This window comes from Choloepus didactylus, chromosome 22, assembly GCF_015220235.1.
Source record: "Choloepus didactylus isolate mChoDid1 chromosome 22, mChoDid1.pri, whole genome shotgun sequence".
In the NCBI taxonomy this organism is placed as follows: Eukaryota; Metazoa; Chordata; class Mammalia; order Pilosa; family Megalonychidae; genus Choloepus; species Choloepus didactylus.
The window spans coordinates 3677099-3704794 of NC_051328.1; the positions used below are offsets into that span (position 1 = coordinate 3677099).

General features: G+C 37.2%; 1 protein-coding gene and 1 pseudogene across 1 annotated transcript in view; both read left to right on the top strand.

The window, feature by feature from the left end:
* LONP2 (lon peptidase 2, peroxisomal) overlaps window positions 1-27696 on the top strand; it is a 179355-nt gene that overhangs the window by 15968 nt on the left and 135691 nt on the right. The window contains exons 3-7 of the mRNA XM_037816336.1: window positions 7471-7602; window positions 13688-13810; window positions 16752-16909; window positions 18118-18212; window positions 26242-26500. Coding sequence (XP_037672264.1) covers window positions 7471-7602; window positions 13688-13810; window positions 16752-16909; window positions 18118-18212; window positions 26242-26500 — 767 coding nt within the window. The remainder of the gene's footprint in view (window positions 1-7470; window positions 7603-13687; window positions 13811-16751; window positions 16910-18117; window positions 18213-26241; window positions 26501-27696) is intronic.
* LOC119518907 lies at window positions 18219-21525 on the top strand (annotated as a pseudogene).

The window sequence follows — 27696 nt, forward strand, 5'->3', positions numbered from 1 at the left end:
TATTTATCCTCTCTGTTGTTTTTTTGTTCTCTATGTCATTTATTTCTGCTTTAATCCTTGTTATTTCTTTTCTTGTACTTGGTTTAGGATTGGTTTGCTGTTCATTTTCTAGTTGATCCATTAGTTCTTTGATTTTGGCTCTTTCTTCCTTTTTAATATATGCGTTTAGTGCTATAAATTTCCCCCTTAGCACTGCTTTTGCTGCATCCCATAGGTTTTGGTATGTTGTGTTCTCATTTTCATTCGTCTCTATATATTTAGCAATTTCTCTTGCTATTTGTTCTTTAACCCACTGATTGTTTAGGAGTGTGTTGTTTAACCTCCAGGTATTTGTGAATTTTCTAAGTCTCTGATGGTTATTGACTTCTAATTGTATTCCATTGTGGTCAGAGAATGTGCTTTGAATAATTTCAATCTTTTTAAATTTATTGAAGCTTGTTTTATGTCCCAGCATATGATCTATTCTGGAGAAAGTTCCGTGAGCACTAGAAAAGTATGTGTATCCTGGTGATTTGGGATGTAATGTCCTGTATATGTCTGTTAAATCTAATTCATTTATCAGATTGTTTAGGTTTTCAATTTCCTTATTGGTCTTCTGTCTGGTTGATCTATCTATAGGAGAGAGTGATGTGTTGAAGTCTCCCACAATTATTGTGGAAGCATCAATTGCTTCCTTTAGTTTTGCCAGTGTTTCTCTCATGTATTTTGTGGCACCTTGATTGGGTGCATAGACATTTTCGATTGTTATTTCTTCTTGCTGAATTGCCCCTTTTATTAGTATGTAGTCGCCTTATTTGTCTCTCAAAACATCCCTGCATTTGAAGTCTATTTTATCTGAGATTAATATTGCTACACCTGCTTTCTTTTGGCTGTAGCTTGCATGAAATATTTTTTTCCATCCTTTCACTTTCAATTTCTTTGTGTCCCTGTGTCTAAGATGAGTCTCTTGTATGCAACATATTGATGGTTCATTTTTTTTGATCCATTCTGCGAATCTATATCTTTTAATTGGGGAGTTTAATCCATTTACATTCAACGTTATAACCGTGAAGGCATTTCTTGAATCAGCCATCTTATCCTTTGGTTTATGTTTGTCATATTTTTCCCCTGTGTCTATTAATATCCTTTATTGTACCCATACCGAATCTCTTTAGTACTGAACCTTTCTCCAAGTCTCTCTGTCCTTTCTTTGTTTCTCTGTCTGTAGGGCTCCCTTTAGTATCTGCAGTAGGGCAGGTCTCTTGTTAGCAAATTCTCTCAGCATTTGTTTGTCTGTGAAAAATTTAAGCTCTCCGTCAAATTTGAAGGAGATCTTTGCTGGATAAAATATTCTTGGCTGGAAATGTTTCTCACTCAGAATTTTAAATATATCGTGCCACTGCCTTCTTGCCTCCATGGTGGCTGCTGAGTAGTCACTACTTAGTCTTATGCTATTTCCTTTGTATGTGGTGAATTGCTTTTCTCTTGCTGCTTTCAGAACTTGCTCCTTCTCTTCTGTGTTTGACAGTGTGATCAGTATATGTCTCAGAGTGGGTTTATTTGGATTTATTCTATTTGGAGTTTGCTGAGCATTTATGATTTGTGTATTTATGTTGTTTAGAAGATTTGGGAAGTTTTCCCTAACAATTTCTTTGAATACTCTTCCTAGACCTTTACCCTTTTCTTCCCCTTCTGGGACACCAATGAGTCTTATATTCGGACGTTTCATATTATCTATCATATCCCTGCGGTCCATTTCGATTTTTTCAATTTTTTTCCCCATTCTTTCTTTTATGCTTTCATTTTCCATTCTGTCATCTTCCAGGTCACTGATTCGTTGTTCACCTTCTTCTAGTCTTGTACTGTGAGTGTCCAGAATCTTTTTAATTTGGTCAACAGTTTCTTTAATTTCCATAAGATCATCCATTTTTTTATTTAGTCTTGCAATGTCTTCTTTATGCTCTTCTAGGGTCTTCTTGATTTCCTTTGTATCCCGTACTGTGGTCTCATTGTTCATCTTTAGTTCTTTGAGTAGCTGCTCTAGGTGCTGTGTCTCTTCTGATCTTTTGATTTGGGTTCTTGGGCTTGGGTTATCCATATCGTCTGTTTTTTTCATATGCTTTATAATTTTCTGTTGTTTTTGGCCTCGTGGCATTTGCTGAACTTGATAGGGTTCTTTTAGGATTTGTAGACCAATTGAAGTCCTTATCTCTAATTTATCAGATCTACAGCTTCGTGGAGTACACTTTCTCTAACTAACCAGCAGATGGCGTCCACGAGCCACCTGTTCTCCACAAGCCAGTTCTCCCCTGCTTAGCCTTTTTGGTGAGTGGGGGAGTGAGTCTTGTGGGGTCCAATTGGTGTACCAAGCTTGCGTGTGTAGTTGGTGTTGCCTGCCCTGTATATGGGGCGTGTTTCTGGGCAGTCAGGGAGCGGGGGTGGCTCTAACAATCAAATCTCCCTGGTGATCCTAGAGTTTTAAATCTGCTGCAATAGTCTAATCCTTCAGTTCAGTCCTGCCACAGTTTGTCTCTGCCACTGACCCACAAGTCCTTGGTATTGGCGTATGGCTCCTGAGACTTGCAAGTGGGCCCCTCTTCCAGGCTGTGCTCCCCGGGTCCTCTGTTGAGGGATGACTGTGCTATGTCACAGGTAAGTGCCATCCCCCCAGGGCAGTTCTGGGCTGCTGGGCTGTGTAGGGAGTCTCCCAGTCTGCTGAAATGATGGCTGAATGGGGCTTTGTTAATTCACACTGCTCCACCTTCCCAACTCTGGGACAATCAGCTGAGGTTGCAGGGAAGGCTAATATCCATGCCCAGTTTTGTGGTGTGTGCCTGTTATTTGAAGCACTTCCGTCACACTGGGTTGTCTGGGGCAGCTCTGGGCTATGGGGCTGGCGATGGGCAGGAGTGTTTCCTGTCCACTAGGATGATGGCTGTGAGCGGACACCCCCCTTTTCTTGGGAAGTTGTGGTGTTTAGTGAATTTTCTCAGCCACTGGATTATTGCGTTTTGTCTCAGAGCTCTCTTAGTTCTGCTCTTGACTTGACCTGCCCAAATTGCAAGTCTTTGAAGCTTTGTGTATTGGGCTTCTTAGAGTAATTGTTTTAGGAAAAAGAAAAAAGGATTAAAAAAAAAAAAAGGGGGCCCTCCTCAGAGATCTAATGGGTTATTGAAATGCTAAGAGACAAAGCAACCAGGGCCATTAAGGAAAGGTCCACAGGGCAGAGAGATCAGCTTTTCTTCGGGATTTGCATATGCGCCTCAGGGCCTGAGCTCTGCCCTTCCCCTTTCTCCAAATAAAATCTTCCGCTTTTATTTTGGAGTTTTTCATGTTGTTTTTTTTCAATGCCTGTCTCCTCTCTGCTGGGCTGGCTGCTCTCAGATTCTCTGGTGTCTGGTCTCCGTCTGTCTATGGTTGGAGTTTGGATCAGTAGAATGAGTTTCCAATAAGGGCTGCCACTGCAGTTCTCCCTTCTCCTTCCTGGAGCTGACAGCCCTTCCTCCCACGGGACTGAGCCTGGCAGGGAGGGGTGTGGGTCCCCTGGCCGCAAAAACTTACAGATTTCGCTGATCTCAGCAGTTCCACGTTTTCATGAGTGTTGTATGAAGTATGCCCAAAGTCAGATTGCTCTGTGGTGTCCAGTCCACGCAGTTCCTGGCTTTCTACCTACTTTCCTGGAGGAGTAACTAAAACATACAGCTCACCAGTCCGCCATCTTGCCCCCAGCCCTCCAGACTTACACTTTTTAAAATAAGAATAGCATACTCATCTGTGCGTTGCTTTTTTCAGTGAGCATTTCTATAAAGTTTTAATTACAGATTTCTGTAAAGCAAATATGTGCTTCTCTGTTTTCCATTGACTACCCATGACAGAGAGAAGTGAACTTGATTTTCTGAGGGTCTGGGGACAGAACTAGAAGTGGCTTGCTGCAAGTCAGAGTTTATATAAATCTCCTCATGTAAAATAAAATTTTATGGGATTTTGTCTTATATCTATTTTTGTTTTAATAAGAAAGTAGTTAGAGTTACTGTAGGATATACTCCTAGAATATTGGTGGATTGAAAGGAGGAAAATCTTGAAAAATGACAAAAATACAGTGTTTGAAGTTCATTGACTCTGAGCTGAGTCAATGAGGCATACAAATTTTTTGGAAAATGTTTTTTATTAAGTAAAAATATCTTGGATTTGAGAGCTCAGAAAAGGGTAATTTTGGTAGCTGAGAGATCTCACTGTGGAATCGTTTTATTATGTTTTACATGAAGGAGGTGATAATATCTCCATATTAATATCTGAAAGTGTTATGATAAAAATTTAGCACAATTCCCCTGTAGAGTAGTAATGCCAAGTACTTAACTGCAGCAGAAGAAGTGAACCTGGAGAGAATGGATGCACATCCCATACAGAAAGATGCTTGGTGACATTAAAAATATAGAATAAAGGGTAAGAGATTAGTGAAATTGTCCTTAGTTTCTTTACGTGTGATATTGAAAAGATGATGTGTCTTCTCATGATGATGAAAAAAAAAATTAGATTCACAGAGCAATTCCTAGAAGGGAGAAGTCCTAGAAGGAACTTCTTTGCCAATTCTAGCCTGATAAAGGGATTAAGGTATAACCAGTCTCATTTTGTGATTAAGACATCACTAGTATCAAAACCATGGATTTACCATTATCAACTTTTGGATTACCATCTCTAGTGAGACATCGTATTTTTTTCACATATAGTAATAGCAGACTCTTCCCCCCCACATTTTATATGGGTACCATATAATGAGAGATGTTGTTTGTGTGGCTTTGTTTTGAAGCCACCTGGTGTTTTACTGACCATGTGACTGTCTTTGGTGTTGACATCCCTGTGTCAAAAGCGAATGGTAAAAAACAAGCCTCTCTAGAACTTAAAACACATACTTTAACTTCTATTCCTACTCTACTCCAAGACATCTCACCAGGAACATCATGCAAGGCAGTCATGAGAAGGTGTTCTCACTAGATTAAAATTTAGAGACTCCAAAGCTAGAAATACTAAATATAATATTTTTTAATGCTTCTTTGAAATATTTTGTCTGATTATTAAGATTGCTTCACCTTTTTTGGTTTTGTCTGACCATGCAAAGCAAGGACTTACCTGTATAGTTATTGTAACTCATCCAGAATTGTTTGGGAGCATCATTAATCATTTTTAAATGAATCGTTGCTGTTCTTCCTAGAATGTTACATAGAGGTCCGTTGAAAAATAGCCATAATGTAGGCCTCTGCCTTTTAAAATGAGTAGTTTTGCCCATATTCTCTTTCCATATCATCTTAATATATATGACATCTCCCTCCTAGGTAGAAGTCACTAGGTTTATTTCTTCTACCTTCAGTTTCATCTCTCTAAAATACTGCTACTCAAAGTGTGATGGTGTTGGCCCAGGAACTATTTGCTACCAGTCCATGTCAAGATTAGTACAGAAAGTGAGATTAAGTATTTAGATGCTTTTTATGGCAATTTGACATTACTGTGACATCCAGGAATGTGATTTTGACTTTATGGAAATACTGGTCCCTGATGGGTTGGGTTTGAAAAGCACTGCTTTGGAGGATGACTGCCCATCTTCTCTGATATGGCCCTTAGAGCCCCCCAAAATGAATTTTGCATAAACCATGTATGTTATATTTTAAGACATACCATCCCAAATATAGCTTCCAAATTTGGTCAAAATCTGTTTTATAGTTTTTTAGGAATGTAGTAACAGACAGACAAAAACTCTATATAGGTTATCTCTGGTTAAGGAAGTGGATACCCCTTGTAGATGTAAACTTATTCAAATGTATTTTCTAAGTATCACTCTGATATTCTTGACACTGAAGCTGTAGAATCGGTAGAGTAGCACCTACAATGCTTCTTAGCCAGAAGGGATGCTGCTACTTGTTAGAAGACTTGGATTTGAGTTCTGGCTTCAGTCCTTACTTTGGTCAAAATACAGTTTCTCTGAATCTCAGTTTCCTTCTCTCCAAAATAGGGCTGATAATATCAGCTGTATTGCTACTATGGATTTCGACAAGGGTCAGATATGATTATTGGTTTTCTTTTTAGAAGTTAGAAGTGAACTGAGATGTAATCATACCATTGTTTGTTTGTTTTGTATTGTTCTTATTTGTTGTCCTTAGACTTTTTTTGCCTGAGTCCTGGCTCTTTTTGATTCAGAATTTTTAGACAGATATGTATTTGTTGTATATCAGAAGTATATGCCGTATATCAGTGGTGGAAGGCAGACTTGAGGTTTTGTAATTCAAATTGTAGTTTTGATGGGATGTCTTTTATACTTTACATACTGATGGTGTTATAGGTATAAGATAAGAATAGACTTTAGGTAGAGCTTCCGTTTTATGGTAGAACTGTTCTTTGTGGGCATATATTGCCCCAGTATGCTATGATTAGTGTCTCTTGAGAGAAAACATTTATGTCTATATTATTGTAGTGTGTTCTTTATCCCCAAGCAAAAAGTTCCTTTAGATGGCCAAAAATTCTTCATACCATTTGAGGGATAAATTTGACTCTCTTTATTGCTGTATACTGAGTTTACCTTGTTTGTAGAAATTAAAAACATGGGGCATCACCTTAACTAAGTGACCAAAGTTCACATCATCAATAAAAGGGACATAATCCTGATGAGATGTGCTGAGAAGAAAATAACGTTACTTAGGTGGTATTCCTTCCAAAAATGCACAACCTAAATCTTATCAGAAGAAAGCAATCAGACCAACCCAAATTCAGGGACAATCTATAAAACAGACATCCTATACTCATCAAAATAGTGTTACGAAAGACAAAGAAAGGCTGAAGAACTGTTCTAGATTATAGGAGACCAAAGAAACATGACAAATTAAAGCAGTGCCATAATCCTGGATAGGATCCTAAATCATAAAAGTAATTTGCTATAAAATAGGACATTATTGGGACCACTGAGGTAATTTGAATGTGGAGTATATATTAGAAAGTGGTATTGGATCTATGTTAAATTTCCAGAATTTAATAATTATGCTGTGACTATGTAAGAGAATGCCTTTGTTCTTAAGAACAAGTGTCATGATGTCTGCAATGTACTCTCAAATGCTTCAGCAATAATGTGTGTGTGTGTAGAGAGAAAGGGAAAGTAAATGTGGCAAAATGTTGAAATTCATGAATCCAGGGGAGGGATATATAGGAGTTGTACTGTTCTTGCAACTTTTCTATAAATTTGACTTTTTCAAAATAAAAATTAAGATCAAAGCACAAATTTACAAAGCCTTTTATAAACATCAGTATGAAATTTTGAGCCATTTTTGCTTTTCATTCTGATTGACATTTTGAAAGTACTTCTCTTTCCTTCTGAGGCCTGTAAAATGCCTTGACTATAATAATCTGTTTTGGAAACAAATTCCCAAACATTTAACCTATATGGAAATTTAATTATGAAAATTCACAAATAATGCCAGATTTCATTAAAAACACTTTTTTTTCTTCCAGTTGGTTGAAATGTTAGATTTGTCTGTTCCTGCTGTTGCTAAATTGAGACGTCTTTTAGATAGTCTTCCACGGGAAGCTTTACCAGATATTCTGACATCAATTATCCGAACAAGCAACAAGGAGAAGCTCCAGGTACAGTGTTCCCTAGGTTGCCTTGTCACTTTTTATTTGGATCTGGATGTTGTATAATTAAATTTTGACCCTTAGGAAAGAGGTACTGGAAACTTAGAGAAGTTGTTAAATGGCTTTTATGTTTACATTGCCCTTGAAAATGATTATTTTACATTTTTTGTTTATACCAGAAACTTTTATTCATATAGCTAGCTGTTCAATGTATGGAAAAAGGTAAAGCAGGGAATCATTTGAAAGGTAAATATTTCATTTAATAAAATACAGAAACAGATATTGTCTCTTCAAATTTAAACATGCAGAGCCTTTCCCTGTTTAGTTGCTTGCTTTATTAGAATTCTTCATGTTTCATAATGTATAAACTACACTTACGATGCATTATCTGTGACTTTCAGTTTCTATTTCTCTAAAGTGAGGTGAGTTTTAAAGACATTGAAAAATAATTCAAGTGCAGAATTCTAGATTTGTATGACTTTCCCTCAAACTATAAGTTTTCTTGCACACTTACTTTATAGTATTTTTAAGCACCCTGCTTTATTGAATCATCTTATATCATTTAAGTTAGTTTTTATTGCACTAAGCCTCATTCTTATTTTACCAGTTGATTTTATTTTTTAAGTCAAACAATTATAATAGCAAGTACAAATACAAATATGTTGGGCATAAACACAAAATTTCAGTTCAACTAGTAGGAGTAGAAGAGTACAGGAGTACTAGAGTAACCTGGCTGTGGACATCAACACTATATTGTACTGAGGGAAGAGAGAGCTCTGGTTATTGGACAATCATTAATGGAGATTCATTCGAAGTGCTTCTACTGTGTTGTGTATTTTTTATTTTAATTTTATTGAGATTGTTCACATACCATACAATTATCCAAAGTGTACAATCAATTGCCCTGGTACTCTCACACAGCCATCACACAATTAATTTTTGTTCAATTTTTAGAACATTTTCATTGCTCCAGACAAGAAATAAAGACAAAGAAGAGAAAAAAAAAAAAGAAAGAAAGAAAGAAAGAAAGAAAGAAAGAAAAGGAAACTCAAATCCTCCCATATCCCTAACCACCCCCCTCCATTGTTGACTTGTAGTATTGGTATACTACATTTGTTACTGTTTATGAAAGAACGTTGAAATACTACTAACTGTAGTATATAGTTTGCAATAGGTATATATTCTCTCCCTAAATGCCTCTCTCTTATTAACTTCTAGTTGTAGTGTTATACATTTGTTCTGGTTCATGAAAGAGATTTCTAGTATTTGTACAGTTAATCATGGACATTGCCCACCACAGGATTCAGTTTTATACATTCCCATCTTTTGATCTCCAGCTTTCCTTCTGGTGACATACATGACTCTGAGCTTCCCCTTTCCACCACCTTCACACAGCATTCAGCACTGTTAGTTAGTTTCACAACGTGCTACCGTAACCTCTGTTCATTTCCAAACATTTAAGTTCATCCTAGTTGAACATTCTGCCCATAGCAACTGCTCACCATTCTTCAGCCTCATTCTATACCTTGGTAACTTATATTTCATGTCTGTGAGTTTATATATTACAATTAGTTCCTATCAGTGAGACCCTGTAATATTTGTCCTTATTTGTCTGGCTTATTTCACTCAGTATATTGCTCTCAAGGTTTCATGATCAACCCATTTTTTTTTTAAAAGATGGTTTTGTTCACATGCCATACATTCCACCCTAAGTAAACAATTGATGGTTCCCTGTATAGTCACATATTTATGTGTTCACCACCCTCACCACTATCTATATAAGGACATCTACATTTCTTCCACAAAGCAGGAGGAAGGGTCAAAGAAGGTAGAGACGCAAAAGAAAAAGAAAAAAGAAAGAGGAAAAAAAAACAAACATTACAGCTAGGAAGCAGCAAAAGGAAAGATAACCTTAAAGTAGAATAAAGAGTCAGACACCACCACCAATGCCAAGTATCTCATACCCCTCCCGAATGTCCCCCTCTTATCTGCATTTACCTTGGTTTATTGCCTTTGTTACATTAAAGAAAACATAATACAATGATTCTGTTAATTGTAGTCTCTAGTTTATGTTAAATTGTATTTTTCCCCCATTGCCTCCCTATTTTTAACACTTTGCAAGGTTGACATTTGTTCTCCTTTGTGAAAAAACATATTTGTACATTTTATCACAGTTGTTGAACACTGTACGTTTCACTGAATTACACAGTCCCACTCTTTATCTTTCCTCTTTTCTTCTGGTGTCCCACATGCCCCTAACCTTCCTCTTTCAACCATATTCATAGTTATCTTTGTTCAGCATCCTTGCATGGCTGTGCTACCATCACCCAAAATTGTGTTCCAAACCTCTCAGTTCTGTCTTCTCCTGTCAGTCTGTAGTGCTCCCTTTAGTATTTCTTGTAGGGTAGGTGTTTTGTTCACAGTCTCTCATTGCCTGTTTATCAGAGAATATTTTGAACTCTCCCTGATATTTGAAGGACAGTTTTGCTGGATATAGGATTCTTGGTTGGCGATTTTTCTCTTTCAGTATCTTAAATATATCACACCACTTCCTTCTTGTTTCCATGGTTTCTGCTGAGAAATCTGCACATAGTCTTATTAAGCTTCCTTTGTATGTGATGGATTGCTTTTCTCTTGCTACTTTCATGATTCTCTCTGTCTTTGACATTTGATAATCTGATTATTAAGTGTCTTGGTGTAGGCCTATTCAGATCTATTCTGTTTGGAGCATGCTGTGCTTCTTGGATCTGTGATTTTATGTCTTTCATAAGAGATGGGAAATTTTCATTGATTATTTCCTTTCTTATTGCTTCTGTCCCTTTTCCCTTCTCTTCTCCTTCTGGGACACCAGTGATACGTACATTCTTGTATTTTGTTTCGTCCTTCAGTTCCTGGAGACGTTGCTCATATTTTTCCATTCTTTTCTCTATCTGTTCTTTTGTGTGTAGGCTTTCAGGTGTTTTGTTCTCCAGTTCCTGAGTGTATTCTTCTGCCTCTTGGGATCTGCTGTTGTATGTTTCCATTGTGTCTTTCGTCTCTTGCAGTGTGCCTTTCATTTCCATAGATTCTGCCAGTTGTTTTTTTGAACTTTCGATTTCTGCCTTATGTATGCCCAGTGTTTTCTTTTTAGCCTTTCTCTTTTGTCATATCTTCTCTAAACTTTTTGAATTGATTTAGCATTAGTTGTTTCAATTCCTGTATCTCAATTGAAGTGTAAACTGGGCCATAACTTTGTTTTTCTTAGTGTGGGTTGTAGTTTTCTGTTGTCTAGGCATCTGACCTCCTAGGCCACCCCAATCAGGTTTTCCCAGATGAGAACAAGCTCAGGTCACAGAAGGAGGAAATATTCAGTATCTTGTCTCCCTGATGGTGTGTCTTAGAGGATTGACACACCCTGTGCTTTTATGCCCAGCAACTGGTGCCTGTCAGCCTGTCACTCTGGGCTGGTGTGGCCCACAGCTCTCCTTCCCCAGGCTCTGGGGTCTGGTTCTGAATGTAAGGCAAGTAGTAGAGCTGGGCCGCTCCTCTTTCCTCTTGGGAAGCTATGCCCCCTCCAGAGGGGTCATTTGCATATAAATGGATTCTTTCTTTCTCTGACTCTGCTATCTCCACCCTTGTCTGGGTCAGAGAGCTGTGAGTTTAAAATGGCTGAGGCTTTCTCTACTGGAAAGCACTGAGAGCTGAAAATGGCTGAGGCTTTTTCCACTGAGCCGCCCAGGTTCAGAGAGAGAGAAGGGGACAGAAAGCTCCCAGATTCACCTGTTGGCCAGAGATAGCACCTGATCCTTTGGTCTCCATGTCTTGAGACAGATACGTCCCCTGATTCTCCCAAGGTCTGTTGTCACCAAAAGCTTCTTTTTGCTTGTTGGGGATTCACTGTCTGTATTGAGAAGTTAAATTAAAACCCCAGTTGGAGCTGGGCTGAGGTATATTCACTTGTTCAGAGAATGCTGCTCTCTAGCACCGGGAGACTTCCATGAGGGAGGGGCTTTCCGCTTGGATCCTCAGTTTTTCCTTACAGATTTTATGCTGCGATCTCCGGCATTCCTCCCAATTCAGGTTGGTGTGTGATGAGTGGACAGTCACGTTTGTCTCCCTGCAGTTATTCCAGGTTATTTACTAATTTTTCTGTCATTTATGAATTGTTCCAGGGGGACTAACTAGCTTCCACTCATCTCTATGCTGCCATCTTAGCTGCTCTAGGGCTGGTTTTTTAAAAACACTTTACTCTGGAGAGTCTGGAGCTGTCCAGAAGGAGTGTGGGCATGAGGCCCAGCACCTGCTCCGAGTGCCCCAGCCACTGTGTTGTATATTTTTAAATGTAATATTTTGAATGTAGAATTCATTTAGACTTACTATGTAGACATATCCCAGTCTTTAAAGAAAAATTCCTAGAAAGAGTTGAGTTCAGACATGTTTTGTTTTTGTTCTTAAAACAGTACACATAGCTTTATTTTTAAGCTGTATAGGCATCTGACTTTCTTGATTAGTTTATTCTGGAGCTTGTTTTGTTTTCATTCTTTTACTTAGGGTTTTCTTGTTGATTGGCTTTCTTCTCTAACCTTTGGTGTTCAGTTCAGCCTATTCTAGACCTGTAACTTAGATTCTGTTTAGCTGATGAGAGTTTTTCACCTCTTGTTTTTCTTTGTCTTGCTCTGCCTCTGTGTAGCCTTCTTGCATGATGGTCTCCTCAGATATGGTCAACCCCAGTCAGGGTTTCCCAGTCCAGAGAGGCCCAGGTCTCAGGAGGAGGGTATGGAGTTTCCTTGAGAATGAGACCCTCCTGTGAGGCCTTTAGACTCTGTGCTTCTCCTACGCTGTCCAGCAGGTGACACTTGCCAGCCTGCAGTTACCCCAGCAGTGTAAGGAGGCGAGGAGCCTTTAGTTCTCCTGGCGACCCTGACCCTGTCAGGGGCATGGCTGACTGAAGCTGGTTTCTGAATTCCAGCCCCTGGGATCTGAGTTTCCAAAAGGAGGGTTACCACTGGAACTGGGCCACGCTCCCCTTTTCTTGGGAAGTTACAGTGTTTAGCAAATTTTCTCCACCACTAGACTTACTGCTTTGTCTCTCAGAGCTATCTTAGCTCTGCTCTTGCCTGGGCCCAAATTACAAGTCTTTGAGGCTTTCTGTAATGGGCTTCTTAGAATAATTGTTCTAGAAAAAGAGAAAAAGATTAAAAAAAAAAAAGAAGAAGAAGGGAAGAAAAAGAAGGGCGCAGTATGGACTATTTACAGTCCTTACAGATCTAATGGGCTATTGAAATGCTAAAAGACCAGGAGTTGAGGGCAAATAAGGAACAATCAAGAAAGCAGAGAAATCGGCTTCTCAGGCAAGGGTCCTCGCCCCCTGGATTTGCATATGCGCCTGATTCTGTTTGAGCCCTACCCTTCTCCATATTATGTTCATCTGAACTCTAAAAAAGTCTGTTTTTATTTTGGGCTTTTTTTTTGCTGTTTTTTGCTAGCCCGATCTTCTCTCCGTGGGGCTGACTTGCTCCTGGATTCTCCAGTGTCTGGTCTCAGTCTATCTATGTTTGGAGTTTTTGATCAGCAGTCTGAGTTTTCAATCAGAGCTGCAATTGCAGTTCTCCGTCCTGGTTCCCAGCATCACTGATGGCCCCTCCTCCCACGGGACTGTGCCTGGCAGGGAGGGGCGCAGGCCCCCTGGCCGCGGGAAGTTACAGATTTCACTGACCTCAGCTGTTCCACATGTTCGTGAGTGTTGTATGAAGTATGCCCAAAGTCAAATTGCTCTGCGGTGTCTGGTCCACGCAGTTCCTGGCTTTCTACCAACTGCCCTGGAGGAGTAACTAAAACCCACACCTCACCACTCTGCCATTTGCCCCGCCCCCCACACAGCTTTATTTTTAAATGAAAAATCGGTATTTTTTTTTTTCCTTGTTTAGGATTCTGGTGTTCATTTCAAATAACCTTACTGATTTAATATAGTTAATTTGGTTGTACTGACCACAGTATAACTGTGAATACTGATAGGAATTGTCTTTTTTACTTAATTTATGTTATGGCTCTGACTGCCTTGTTTTTGGAGCATGTGTTTCTGAGAGAGTCTGTTAAATGACTCCTGTTTCCTTAGATTTTAGATGCTGTGAGTCTGGAGGAGCGGTTCAAGATGACTATACCACTGCTTGTGAGACAAATTGAAGGCCTAAAATTACTTCAAAAAACCAGAAAACACAAGCAAGATGATGATAAGAGGGTAAATATTTCTTTTAATACATTTCTTTGGGTTCCCAGTTGTTTTGTACGGTGGGAGATGTATTTCATGACAGAAAAATTGGGAAATGAATGGAACAATGAAGAAAAAAGTTCATTGTCTCGTACCACTCAAGTTACTGTTAAAATTTTGATGTGCTTCCTCTAGTCCTTTCCCATGCCTGGGTCTTTTTTTTAAACATGCAGGCATTTTCTCGTTTTTGTTTTTTTTTCGGTAATTATCCAAATAGATAATTTTCCTCTGCCGATTTCCTTTTTGTTAAATATTGTTTATTGTTTCTAATGTTTTCCATGTTTTAAACATTAGGAAATAACTGATGAATGTCTTTCAGTGCAACATTTTTTTTTTTGCTCCATGTAGTATTAAGAACATACTACAAAATTGTTTCCTAAAAAGAACTGTGTTAGTATGTTGTGCCACAATTTGGCTGAATTTTTTGTTTTGTTTTTAACTTACAGAGGTTTCAGTTTTCATTTAGTCACCATTCTCTGTACTTAGTGGTTTGATAAATGTCCCCTTCTGTTTTTTCTCTAGTTAATTTTTTTCAAAGCATTTAACTTTTTAACTCATTCATTATTTATTTTATCCTGTAAATGAGATGAAGAGAACAGTCATATTTTTTGCCAAATAGTGTTTTATTTAGCTCAACATTGTTTATTAAATAATCCTTTCCTTTTCCATTGATTTGTGGTACCTTCTTTTTCATACATTACAGTTATATGTAAGATGGGTCTGTTTGAAGTCTGCCTTCAGCTACTGATTTTACTATTTGTTTGTCTGGAGAGAGTTAAGATGGGAAAATATATTTAAGTGGCAAGACATGAAAACCACAGTTCTCTAAAGGCTATTGGAGATCCAGGGCTCTTGACTTAAGTGATAGCTTGGGAATGATGTTAGAGATTTAATGGTCATGTGCATGAAAGTGTTCCTTCATCAGTGGGAGTGTAGTGTAGAGAAAAGAAGAACAAGAGCAAAGGAGCAGTAGACTGAAAAGAGTGATGAGAGGTAGGAAGTAATGATCACCATACTGCTGTTGAGTATTCCGGAATACCATGCTGTTTCAAACACACAAACACACACGAAATATGAATTATTCCTGGATTGAGAGCGTATCAGTGACTCAATAATTCACTTTGTACAGAAGGACAAACCAATGTACCCTCTGCATTGGGAGTCACAGAAAACTGCAGTTTACTATTGGTAAAGATTACCATCACTTAGAAAAAAAGTTGTTCAGAAGTGCACCATAAAATTATCAAATAAGAGACATAAAATTATCAAATAAGAGACAGTTATTTGAAAATGTAGGAAACAGAGGATAACATTTGGATTTAGCTTAAAACTTTCTTGTTGCTGTTTTTCTAAGAATTAAAAAGTACTGTTTTAGCAGCTAGGGGAAAAGTTGCATAAAAAATGCTTTTGTCTCAACAGTGAAATCATTGATGCACTACTTTTTTTAAATCTCACTTTTTTAAAAAAAAGTATTTCATTTCCTGTTTTTTATAACTTAATATTGTATTAATTTTATCTAGTATTTATGTAAGACTGAAAGTATACTCAATTATTACATTCTCATTAAATTATATTTTTACTGTTTAAAAATGTTTTCTAACAGATTACTTCACAGGTTAGGAAACTCTGGAAACTTTTACATTAAATACCAGTATATCATTTTGCTTCAGTCATGGCAGGAGTTAATTCATGATGTTAATGAGTGGCAATTTTAAAGAGCATATGAGGTAGTTTTAAAATATGGTAGAGAGATAATGGAGAAAGAGAACACAAATGAAGGGCATTGGCTCCCCCCCTACGTGGGATCAGACACCCAGGGTAGTGAATCTCCCTGACAACGTGGAATATGACTCCTGGGAAGGAATGTAGACCCGGCATCGTGGGATGGAGAACATCTTCTTGACCAAAAGGGAGATGTGAAAGGAAATGAAATAAGCTTCAGTGGCAGAGAGATTCCAAAAGGAGCCGAGAGGTCACTCTGGTGGGCACTCTTATGCACAATATAGATAACCCTTTTTAGGTTCTAATGAATTGGGGTAGTTGGTGGTGGATACCTAAAACTATCAAACTACAACCCAGAACCCATGAACCTTGAAGACAATTGTATAAAAATGTAGCTTATGAGGGGGGACAATGGGATTGGGAAAACCATGAGGATCACACTCCCCTTTGTCTAGTTTATGGATGGATGAGTAGAAAAATAGGGGAAGGAAACAAACAAACAGACAAAGGCTCCCAGTGTTCTTTTTTACTTTAATTGCTCTTTTTCACTTTAATTATTATTCTTGTTATTTTTGTGTGTGTGGTAATGAAGGTGTCCGGGATTGATTTTGGTGATGAATGTACAACTATGTAATGGTACTGTGAACAATCGAATGTATGATTTGTTTTGTATGATTGCGTGGTATGTGAATATATCTCAATAAAATGAATATTAAAAAAAAGGGCATTGGATTTGGCACAGAAGATGGTTGTTGGATTTGAAAGAACAGTTTCATCCAAATGAAAGCTAAAGGCTTAATGAAGTGAATGGTGAGGTAGGAGAGGCAGTGGTGAAAGCCACTTGTTTGAGAAGCAGAGCGTCACAAGAAGGAAAGTAAATACTGTGGTAGTTAATGGAAGGGGTCATAAGTAAGATAAAATATTTTGAGAGAAAGAAGCCTTTTCTGTAGGTTGAAGACAGAATAGAGCTGGTGGTAGAAAGGCTGAAGTTGCTAGAGAGAAATTTCATGATGTAGGAGGAAAGACGGACTTTATTCAGTCACCAGATGTTAAGTAGTAATGTGTATGAAGAAAATAGATATAGCCATAAAACTGTTTATTCAGCACCAACCATACCTAATGTATGGCTGAGTACTTCATTTTCTATGTATTTAGACATGCAGTTTCACTCTTGTATTTTCTACTCTAGGTTATAGCAATACGCCCTAATAGGAGGATTACACATGTTTCCTTAGAAGATGAGGATGAGGATGAAGATAATGATGACATTATCCTGCTGGAGAAAAAAATACGAGTATCTAATATGCCAGAGCAGGCCCATAAAATCTGTGTCAAAGAGATAAAAAGGTAAATTATAGAGGGCATTCATTTGTGTTTTCATTTTGTTTATTAATGTTAAAAATTGTTGCTCATGGAAACTTGATTCTGCTGAGTATTCTCTGATTATTTTCTTTTTCTTATGCATAATGTATTTAGAGACCACTCTATTCATTTTATCTTTCCATTGTCAACTCTTACCTTTCATAGTTTCCCAGTTCTCAGGGGATAGCCTTGATCTGTGGAATACTTCCCCCTCTTTCTTCATTTCTCAACCAAGATCTAATTCTAAAGCATTCTTAAGTACTGAGGATAAATGATACAACTCTTCCACCTACAGTATGCTGTCAGAATTATCATTCTTATAACGGTCTTTTCATTGTCTTAAAGAATAGACCATACTTCTTATTTGGACATAATGTTTGTTCAGTTATCGTTATGTTCTTCACTTCACTGTTTGCTTCTTTAGATTATAGGCTGTAGGAGGCTGGGACAGTCACTTTGTTTTTATATAAGATATAGTGCAAGGAATCCTCAACAACAGAATAGGGTATATGAGTTGATTGCGTTTTCTGGTTATTCTCAGGGTTAAGTAGAAAGCCATTTTTTCAACCCTTACAGTACTTGCAACTGTGTAACCATATTGTATTTTCTTTAAGTAATGAATTATTGATGAATTAAATACTTAGTAACTAAAGATTTGACTTTCTGAGGTTCACAGTTAAGAATATTAGTAAATGTAGTCTACGGGGATTTTATATTGACTCTGACGGTTAATAAATGTGTAACATCAGTTATGTCCAAGAGAACCTTGTTATGGAAGTTACATTTTTTAATTAAATATCTGATGTTAGCTTGCTTTTATGTGCTGACCTCATATGTGATACAAAATAATAACTGGATAGGCCGTTAAATCTTAGTGTAATTAGTGGATATGTGTGACCTAAGACTTTCCCTGTGAGCTCACAAAGGGCAGACACTGGTGAGACCGTATTTCAAGGATAGAATCAGATATGGTGTTCTTTTCCTCAGGTTAGAGGTTTCTATTTTGTTTTATAGTGTATTTATAAAATTTTTATTAAAATTAATATACAAAATTAATATTAATTTCATTAAAATTAACATACTTTTTAACCAAATGTGCACAATATATCTGACCAAAAACTGTAGCTATACTTGATTTTTATGTAATTTTTCTATGTTCTTGAACGTATTTGCTATGTATTTTTTCCCTACAGACTCAAAAAAATGCCTCAGTCAATGCCAGAATATGCTCTGACTAGGAATTATTTGGAACTTATGGTGGAACTTCCTTGGAACAAAAGTACAACTGGTGAGCCAACAAAATAACACCTTTTTTATAGTCTGCCACTCAGAAAGCTCACACATATCCTCATTTAAATAATTCCTATTGATTATCTTACTGTTCAGTTAGTTCTTGGTGTAAATTATTTGGAGACTAAACTCATATTACCTAAGTCCTGGGATCAAATAGGAAAAGAAGGTGCTTCAAGAAGGTGCCTTTTCCCTGATTTGGGAGAATGTAGGATTTTTTCTATAACTGATAAGATATGTATTTCTCAATACCAATCAATCAGACAATAAAATTTTTATATTTATGTACTATTTGTCAGAAACATAAGAAAACTAACACTGAGGTAGTTGACAGTAAGTACCAAATATAGATAGTAACTCTTTTCTTTATGTTTTCCTAAAGACATAGGTTACGTATAAAGACAGGATAACAATTAAAGAGTTTTACCATTTTCAGATTTTTTCTCCTATTGGGGCCTATTTGAAGAGTTTAAATTCTTTTTATTCTTCAGTAGAATTTTTCATTTTATCAAGAGCCTTCGATAACCAGTTTTCCTATGAATTTGCTATGTGTTTTCCCTTGGGATACCTTATACTCATTTGGCTTTCGTAATTCTCAGAACCATTTTATTTGCATTTGTTTCTATTATTGGACCCACTTTTTTTTAGTTTACATACAAGATTTATTGAGTTCAAAATGAATTGATTGCCTAAATCACTGTTGACATCAGAGTAGCTGTATGGTTGACTTTAAAAAATTGAGCAGATATATCATCCTAATATAGTTACTACATTTAAAAAAATGCTAGAGGACCCCCCCCCCCACATCAGTGATCCATCCTTGGGCCTTCCCCTCTCACCACAACCCCTGTTCCTAGTCCCTCTTGTCTTCATCCCTCCCCCTCTCCCTCATCCCATCCATCCGCCATCCCTATCCCCTACCCTGGAGGTGGAGTGCCTGAGGAATTAAGGGTCCAGGCACTCTGGCTGCCATATTCTGCTGCCGAGGCTAAGGCTTGTGCCACTGTCTGCCTTCTCATTGCACTGGAGCACCTGTGCTGGCTTGTGCCAGGAACCACTGTAGCTCACCCGCCTTCAGGAGCTATTTCCCCTGCCAGTGTTCATCCTGAACAATTCTAGGACGCTCTGGATAATGATATTCGAAGCCTGGAACAGAGACAGTTTTATGAAGAAAATGAATTTTTTGTCATTAAAAATCTGGTATCCAATGCTGATATCTAGTGCTTTAGGGGTATGTTTGAAAAAATCTTCAGAGAGGAGGAGAAGCCAATGGGATTAATGGTCATGAGAGATGTGACCATTACAAAATTAGAATATATTCCAAAAGAAAAAGTGGTCACAAAGATCAAGATTTCCAAGAAAACGAGGAACTCTTCATCTTCTGCCTTCTCCCCAAGATTTTCAAATACATGGAGTGCTTCACTGGACCCAACGCCACGCCCACCATGCTGCTAAACAGATCTCCAGATTCAGGCAAGTCAGTGTCCTGCCATCTCTTGCACCGGGACCTGCACTGTTTCCCCTTCAGGTCCAGCTGTAGGTTGTGTGTGCCTGGACAGCCATGGAGCACACTGACCACAATAGTGGCTGTCTGTGCGTGCTCTCGGGAACACACAAGGACCCCCTGAAGCAGCACGACTAACCCCAGTGGAAAGAGGGTGTAAATATAACATTCCATGGGATTCAAGGCTACGGGGAAAACAATGCTCACGTGCACCTGGTGATGGAGAAGGGAAACACCATCTTTTTCCATCCTCTACTCATCCATGGGTCTGGCCAGAACAACTCAAGAATACTGGAAGGCACTTCCTGCCATTACTCTGGTGCCCATTGCTACTACATCGATGTGAAGGGCATCACTCAAGAAAACATTGAGAAGGAAGTTTTGGAAATAGCAGATAGATTATCTGGGACTAAAAATAACATCAACCTGAAAGATGTCTGGAGATTTCAGCACAGCTTCTGTGAGGAAAACAATCAACTTTTGAAATAGCTCTTTGTTGGAACTCATTTAAAGGAAGCCAAAACAAACACGGTGTTTAAGGAGAATGTTTTCCTAACAAGATGATGTAATCTTTTCTATCACTTGTTAACAAAATCAAAAAGCATGTATCAAGGACTTAATTGTGTATGATTAATTTTGCAGAGCAGTGTTGTTGCTTTGACAGATGTAAAAACAATAAAATTGAAATATAATTGTTCTAATGAAAATAAGTTGGAATTACAACTAATAAAGGTGATGATATATGAAAAAGAATGCTAGAGATTTTGAAAAATGTTAGCTCTAAAGCATGTTCATGCCTCATTAAGATTTGGTACACACACAGGGTTTCAGGATGTTGAATTTTTTATATAAAAAATACTTGCCTGTTAACCTATAGAGGACCATCTTTTTAAGTATCAAGATTTGTTTGCTTTTCTTTTTTTTGGTCTCAAAGAGGACCCAGTATGAAGCATACTTATGTTAAATTAACTATTGGGGCAAAATTAAGGGAGTGGCTAGTTACTAAGATGAAAATTGGCCTAATCACCTTCCTTTTGTTTTGGTAACCTTTAGATTTCGTCTCTATTACAGTTCTTAGGTTATTGCATTGGAAAGCAGCTATAGTCAGTATTTCTGTTTATGTTATTCTTCTTTCATGAATACTTTGTAAATTTGCATCCATCCTATTTCTTAGATTTTGATGTTTTTAAATTTCTATTAGAATGTTTGTGTATAACGTTGAGGTTAATTCACTTTTTGTTTTCTTCTAAATTTGGGGAATTCATAAATTTTCATTGAATTAAATCAGGTACACTGTTGAAATTTAGAAGGAACTACTTAAAAGCAATACTGGTAATTTTTTCCATTATTTTCAAGCTTTACTGTGGTATAATTGACATACAATAAAAGCTGCACAATCGTGATGTATACAATTTGATGCATTTTGACATATGTATATATGATGAAACCATCACCATAATAAAATAATGAAAATGTTCATCACTCCAAAAGTTTCCTCATGCCACTTTATGATTACTCTTTCCCTCCCCCTCTCTTCCTGCCTCCCAAACCCCAGTCAACCACTGTAGATTAGTTTATATTTTCTAGAATTTTATTGAATGGAATTATATAGTATGTACTTTGTGGGTAGTGGTGCTGGTTACTTTCACTCAGCATAATTATTTTGAGGTTCATCCATGTTGCTGCATGTATCAGTAATTTGTTCCTTTTTATTGTTGGATATGCCCTATAACTTGTTTATCCATCCACCTGTTGAGAGACATTTGGGTTGTTTCCAATTTTTTGGCTATTAAAAATAAAAGCTGCTATGAACTATACTGGTAAATGTATATCTTAATTTATTTCATGTTTATGTGTCATTACAAAATATTGCCTTGTAGTTGAAAGATTTTTACCAAAATGCTGGTGCTTTAAACTAAAAAAACAAGCTGAAGTCAAATTTCTTGGTTTTGTTTTTAATTCATATTTTTCTGGCAACTTGGTAGTAAGATAAATGCATTAGAACACACATTCCCATTGAAGTAGCCCCTTCTTGTCACCTGCGCAGTTTGAATTCATATGTGGGTCTGGATCTAGCTGGACTGTTGGGAAGTCCATTTAACTCATAGCCCTCCAGTGTCTACCCTTTAAGTGAAGTGGTCCTATTCTATGAGATTGGAGAGGCCCCTTTCTCCTTATTAGTTCAGACCTGTGAGAAAAAATACAAGTTCAGACATGTTTAACTACTCTTCTTCCATTTCAGCTGCCAAGCTTCCATATTGGCATATGCTTGCTTGGTATTTGCATGTGCCATTGATGGAGAAGTGACAATTTTCAAAGTCGGTAATCTTCTTTTTTGATGTTACGGTTAGTGTATAATATGAGGAACTTCTAGGTAACTTGGTAACACCAAGAGCCTTCTAAGTATTATTTTGAAATTTTGGTATTCTCTTGGTAATATTTTTTCTGCTCCAATATTTATTTTAATTAATGATATAAGACAAATACAAGGTGCATGTGGTCTGATGGCCTGAGAATACTAAAATTGCAGATTTGGATATTTGTCGTTTATAGCCTAGTAAATTACTCTAGGTTTCCTCCCTTTCCCACTTGTCTTATTTATTAAGTTAAACTAGTTACTAACCAGGAATTTTTTTCCAGGCTTGTAAATTGCAGTTGTAGAGATTTCTGGGCAAAATGTTTATTTAAACTTTGTATGCTAACTCCCATTCTTTACAGAAATAACCAAGAATATATAAATATGGAACGTAGACATTATCATTTTCACAACTAGGAAAGGATGTCCCTCATGTGCCAGAAACTCAGAAGAATTTCTGCTAGATGAGATTCAGATAGGACTAGATTCAACAAAGAAACTAGGGGAGGTTATACTGGAGCTGACTTGTAAGCTACCTCTGAAAAATTATAATTTCAAAAGAAGTAGAGGAGTCCGGGACCGTGTTCCCCCCTCAGTTTGGAAGGGTGAGGGTAGGCTTCTGAGACAGAGAGTACTCAGTTTGGCACCTTTAGCCACTGTCAGGGGCAGCACTAAAAGGCAGCTGGTGTAAATAAAAGCTACACCAGAGAGAGAACCAGCAGCATATGCGGAGGTGTTCTTCCCTTAAGCTTCAGGGCTCTTCGATCCAGCAAAGAACCCATGTGGAAATCTTCTACATGGATGATTACATGGGAAGATTACCCATAGCTGAGGTTCCCTTCCTACTCTCCTCAGGCCGCTCACCACTGATAACTGTTCCTTCAGCTTCAGGTCTAGAGGAATGATGTGAACAACATCTAAATGTAAATACTGGGGTGCAATTTGAATTCATTCATCCTGTTATAAAAACAAGCCAGTTTGGATAGATTTCTTATTATTCAACACTAAGTAGATTTAAAAACAAAACAAAACGAGACCTGTGAAAGCATTCTGTAACATAAAGGCAGGTAGGTGTACATAGAAAGCAAGCAGTGGAGGAATCTCAATTTCAAAAATATTTGCTGCGGGAAGCAAGAACATTTAAGGCAGCCTCTACTTTGAGCTTTTTTACTTATACGTGGAATCTACAGAACAAGAAATAAAGGATGAGATTAGCTATATAGGCAGGCAGAAATAGATGGGCAGACTAGATAGTTTAAGAAATGATATAATGAAACTAAAAGTTTAATAACAGCTTCAATAGGTATCGGGAGTAGTAAAGAGCACAATAAACCTTTCAAAAACTAATCAAAATGGAGCTTGAATTTGAAATGCTGTCTCTTAATGCAAAGGGAAAGAAGAAGAAAAACGATGTTATGTGATGGAGGGTGGAGAATAGAGAATATGAGAATTTTTATCATACAGGTGTGAGATTTCTTCAGAAGGAAGAAAAAAACGATGGATCTCAGACTTGTGTAGCAGTATATGCCAGAAGGCATTTTGGCAGCATTTTAGGGGAAACGTTTCTTGGGATTCTTCACCTACCTAAGATGCTGTACAGTATATGTGTTTTGGCATTAAAAATGCATAGAACTTGTGTACCCATCATGAAAATACTTCTCTTTGTTTAGCATTTCAACTAAAAGCTCAAGATAGGTAAATGGCTTGAGCTTCTAAACCATTAATAAATAGAATTAAATCTAAATGTGTGATTATAAAACCATGCAAGTGTCATTCATAATTCTTAAAAGATGCTTACCAAAGTTAGAGGTTGCGATATTAATCAGAAACAGAAAATGGAAAGGAAAAGAGTTGGAGAAAGTAAGTTTGCTAATTTTCCCATTGTAAATAAGAGGAGGCAGTAGGTACAATTTCAATCTTTCAGTTGTAAATAGAGAAATAGTCCTTCAAATAAGTTTTTAAATGCTTTACAAATGTAACCATAAGTTACATTAAGAATAATAATCAGAAAAAATATATAGTTTGTATAGAAAATTTAGAAAATAGTAATTTATAAAGCATGGAAATTATCTTTCCTTAAAAGTTGGAAAGAACTTGCTTTTTAAATTGTCTTCACTTGACATATTTTTTGGAAGAAATTCCTTCACAGTGTTTTCAATTTTATCTAAATTATGTATAATTCTATTCTTGTTTAATATCAGGACTGGATGTTGAGTTATAACAAGTACCTTTTTACATACAAAGTGATATTTTGATTAAAAGATTTTTCTCCTTTGAATGATGATACAATAAATGTATTAATAGTATTGAACCATCTTTTTATAATTAAAATGAATCCCCCTGGGATTGAGTAGATTACTCTTTCAATAGATTTGATTTACTAGCATTTTACTATTTAGAACTATACTAAATGGTATTGGTCTTGTGTTTTCTTTTGTGTTTACTGTGGTATATTTTAATGTCAGCATTGTAAAACAGTTGGGAAATTTTCTGTCTTTCATGTATACATTGTTTGGATTTTGAAGCCAGGAAAGTTGGGGAGAAATTTTATTCTTCCCTTTCTAAATTGTTTACATAGAACTCTAATAATAATAGCACTGTAATTAAATTATGTATATTACTGCTTAGCTAGGATTTTATGGAGCAGCTTGGAACCAAACCACCATTTAAGGCCATTTTTCCTGTAGGAAAAATTCATAGCAGTTTCCAAATAACTGATTGAAATGGTGAACTTCTGTTTTTCTTGGCTAATACTCTCCCATCCTCTGCTTTCACTATCTGTGTGATCACATGACTGTGTATTACCATGGCAGACCTTCAGCTGGGGAATTCATTTTGGCTTCCATGACAAGTGTTTTATCTATGAGTATTTTCAGAGCTAAAGCACATCTGTAAATCTGATGAGTGCTTGATTCTAGAAACAAAGCCTAACTGATGCACTTCTGGTGAGACTTTAATTCTTACAACTTTTCTGAAGGGCAATTAGACAATTTTTAACTGTGTTTTAATTTTGATCTAGGAGTTTCATCTTTTTTGAGTTTAGCTGTAGGAACTAATTACAGATACATGCTGAGATACAAGGATGCATAGTGAAGCATTCTTTGTAACAGTAAAGATTTGTAAACAATCTAAATGCTCAGCAATAGGGAATTAGTTAAATGAATTTTTGGTTAATTAAATAATGGAATATTATGCACCATAACTGAAAATGTTACTGAAAAATACACTTGTTACTGAAAGGTTTCCTAATATATTAGGTGAAAAAGCATTTTACGAGACTGTGAAACCATAATGATAAGAAAAAAATTTTTAAAGAAGGAATGAATCCCAACAGAAATAGAAAATAGTCTCCAAAGAAATAATACATTAACTCCCTGAGTTTTAATTGTGTATTACATACTATTTCTGGAGGCATTAGATCTTTTTTTTTTTAAGTTAGGGTGTGTTTTCTTCTCATGTATCACCCTATTATTAACATCTTGCATTACTGTGGTACATTTGTTATAATTCATGAAAGAACATTTCTATAATTGTACAATTAACTATAGTCCATCGTTTACAATAGGTTTCAGTTTGTTGTACAGTCCTGAGTTTTATCTTCTAATTTTTATTCTAGTAACATGCATACAATCTAAAATTTCCCCTTTTAACCACATTCACATGTATGATTCGTTGCTGGTAATTACAGTGTTGTGCTGCCATCACCACCATCCATTTCCAAAACTTTACAATCAACCCAAATAGAAATTCTGTACAAATAAGCAGTAACTCCCCGTTCCCTATCCCCAACTCAGCCCCTGGTAACCTATGTTCTAGATTCTAACTCTATGAATTTGCTTGTTCTGATTATCAGTGAGATCATACAGTATTTGTTGTTTTGGGTCTGACTTATTTCACTCAACATAATGTCTTCAGGGTTCACCCATGTTGCATGAACCAGAGCTTCATCCTTTTTTAATGACGAATAATATTCCATTCCATGTGTAAACAGAAAAACATAAAAACCAGGTCCTGGTCTCCATAAAGACTCATTTAGAAGGATCCAATTCAGTCTGTTCTTGTCACTTCTCTTTTCTAAAAAAATATCTTGGCTCTTGCTGGACTTGAAAGGTTCTTCCTCTTAAAAATTCTACATGCTCAGATGATTTCTGTTGGGTTATTTAACAGACCGTCTGGATATTCGGGCAGCTCGTATTCTTCTGGATAATGACCATTATGCCATGGAAAAGTTGAAGAAAAGAGTGCTGGAATATTTGGCTGTCAGGCAGCTGAAAAACAACTTGAAGGGCCCAATTCTTTGTTTTGTTGGCCCTCCTGGAGTTGGTAAAACAAGTGTGGGAAGATCAGTGGCCAAGACCCTAGGTCGAGAGTTCCACAGGATTGCACTTGGAGGAGTGTGTGACCAATCTGACATTCGAGGACACAGGTAGAATACTTCTCTTGGTCTAATCTCTGATTCTATTTCCTTTTTAATTGACTGGAGCTCCCAAAAAAGCTGAGGTATAATGTTTATTTTTCTTACAGGGCACTTTGTGGTACCTTGAAAAGGAAAGGACATTTACAATAACTTTTTAGGAAAGGACATTTACAATAACTTTTTAGCTAGCCTAGAATCTCTACCCTAATGATATACCCAAACTCACTCTGATATTTATATGTTGATGAATAGTTACTCTGTGCCTCAACTTTCCTGGAATCCCATTTGAATATAATTATAAATACTTATGTTTGGATATAATAGAATAATGTCTTTTATTCATTTTGATCCAGTAGCATTCTATAAATAATGACCATGTTCTAGTTTGCTAATGCTGCCAGAATGCAAAACACCAGAAATGGACTGGCTTTTATAAAGGGGATTTATTTGGTTACTCAGTTACAGTCTTAAGGCCATAAAATGTCCACTGTAACGCATCAGCAACTGGGTACCTTCACTGGAGGATGGCCAATGACATCCAGAAAACCTCTGTTAGCTGGGAAGGCACATGGCTGGCGTCTGCTCCAAGTTCTGGTTTCAAAATGGCTTTCTCCCAGGATGCTCCTCTCTAGGCCACAGCTCCTCTTCAAAATGTCACTCTCAGTTGCTATTGGGGCGTTTGTCCTCTCTTAGCTTCTCTGGAGCAAGAGTCTGCTTTCAACAGCCATCTTCAAACTGTCTCTCATCTGCAGCTCCTCTCTCAGCTCCTGGGCATTCTTCAGAGTGACCCTCTTGGCTGTAGCGAGCTCGCTCCTTCTGTCTGAGCTTATATGATGTTCTGGTAAACTAAGGCCCACACTGAATGGGCAGGGCCACACCTCCACGGAAACTGTCCAGTCAGAGTTATAACCCACAGTTGGGTGGGGCGCATTTCCATGGAAACAACCTAATCCAAACCTTCCAACTTAATCCCCACTAATATGTCTGCCCCCACAAGATTGCATCAAAGATAATGGCATTCTGGGATACATAATACACCCAAACCAGCACATTCTATCCCTTGGACCCCAAAATGACATGATCTTTCCATATACAAAATACATTCATCCCATTACAGTATTACAAAAACTTAAATCATTTCAGTAACAATAGTTAAGTACAAAGTCCTATTAAAGTCAGTTACAGGCGTGGTTGGTCCTAAGGCA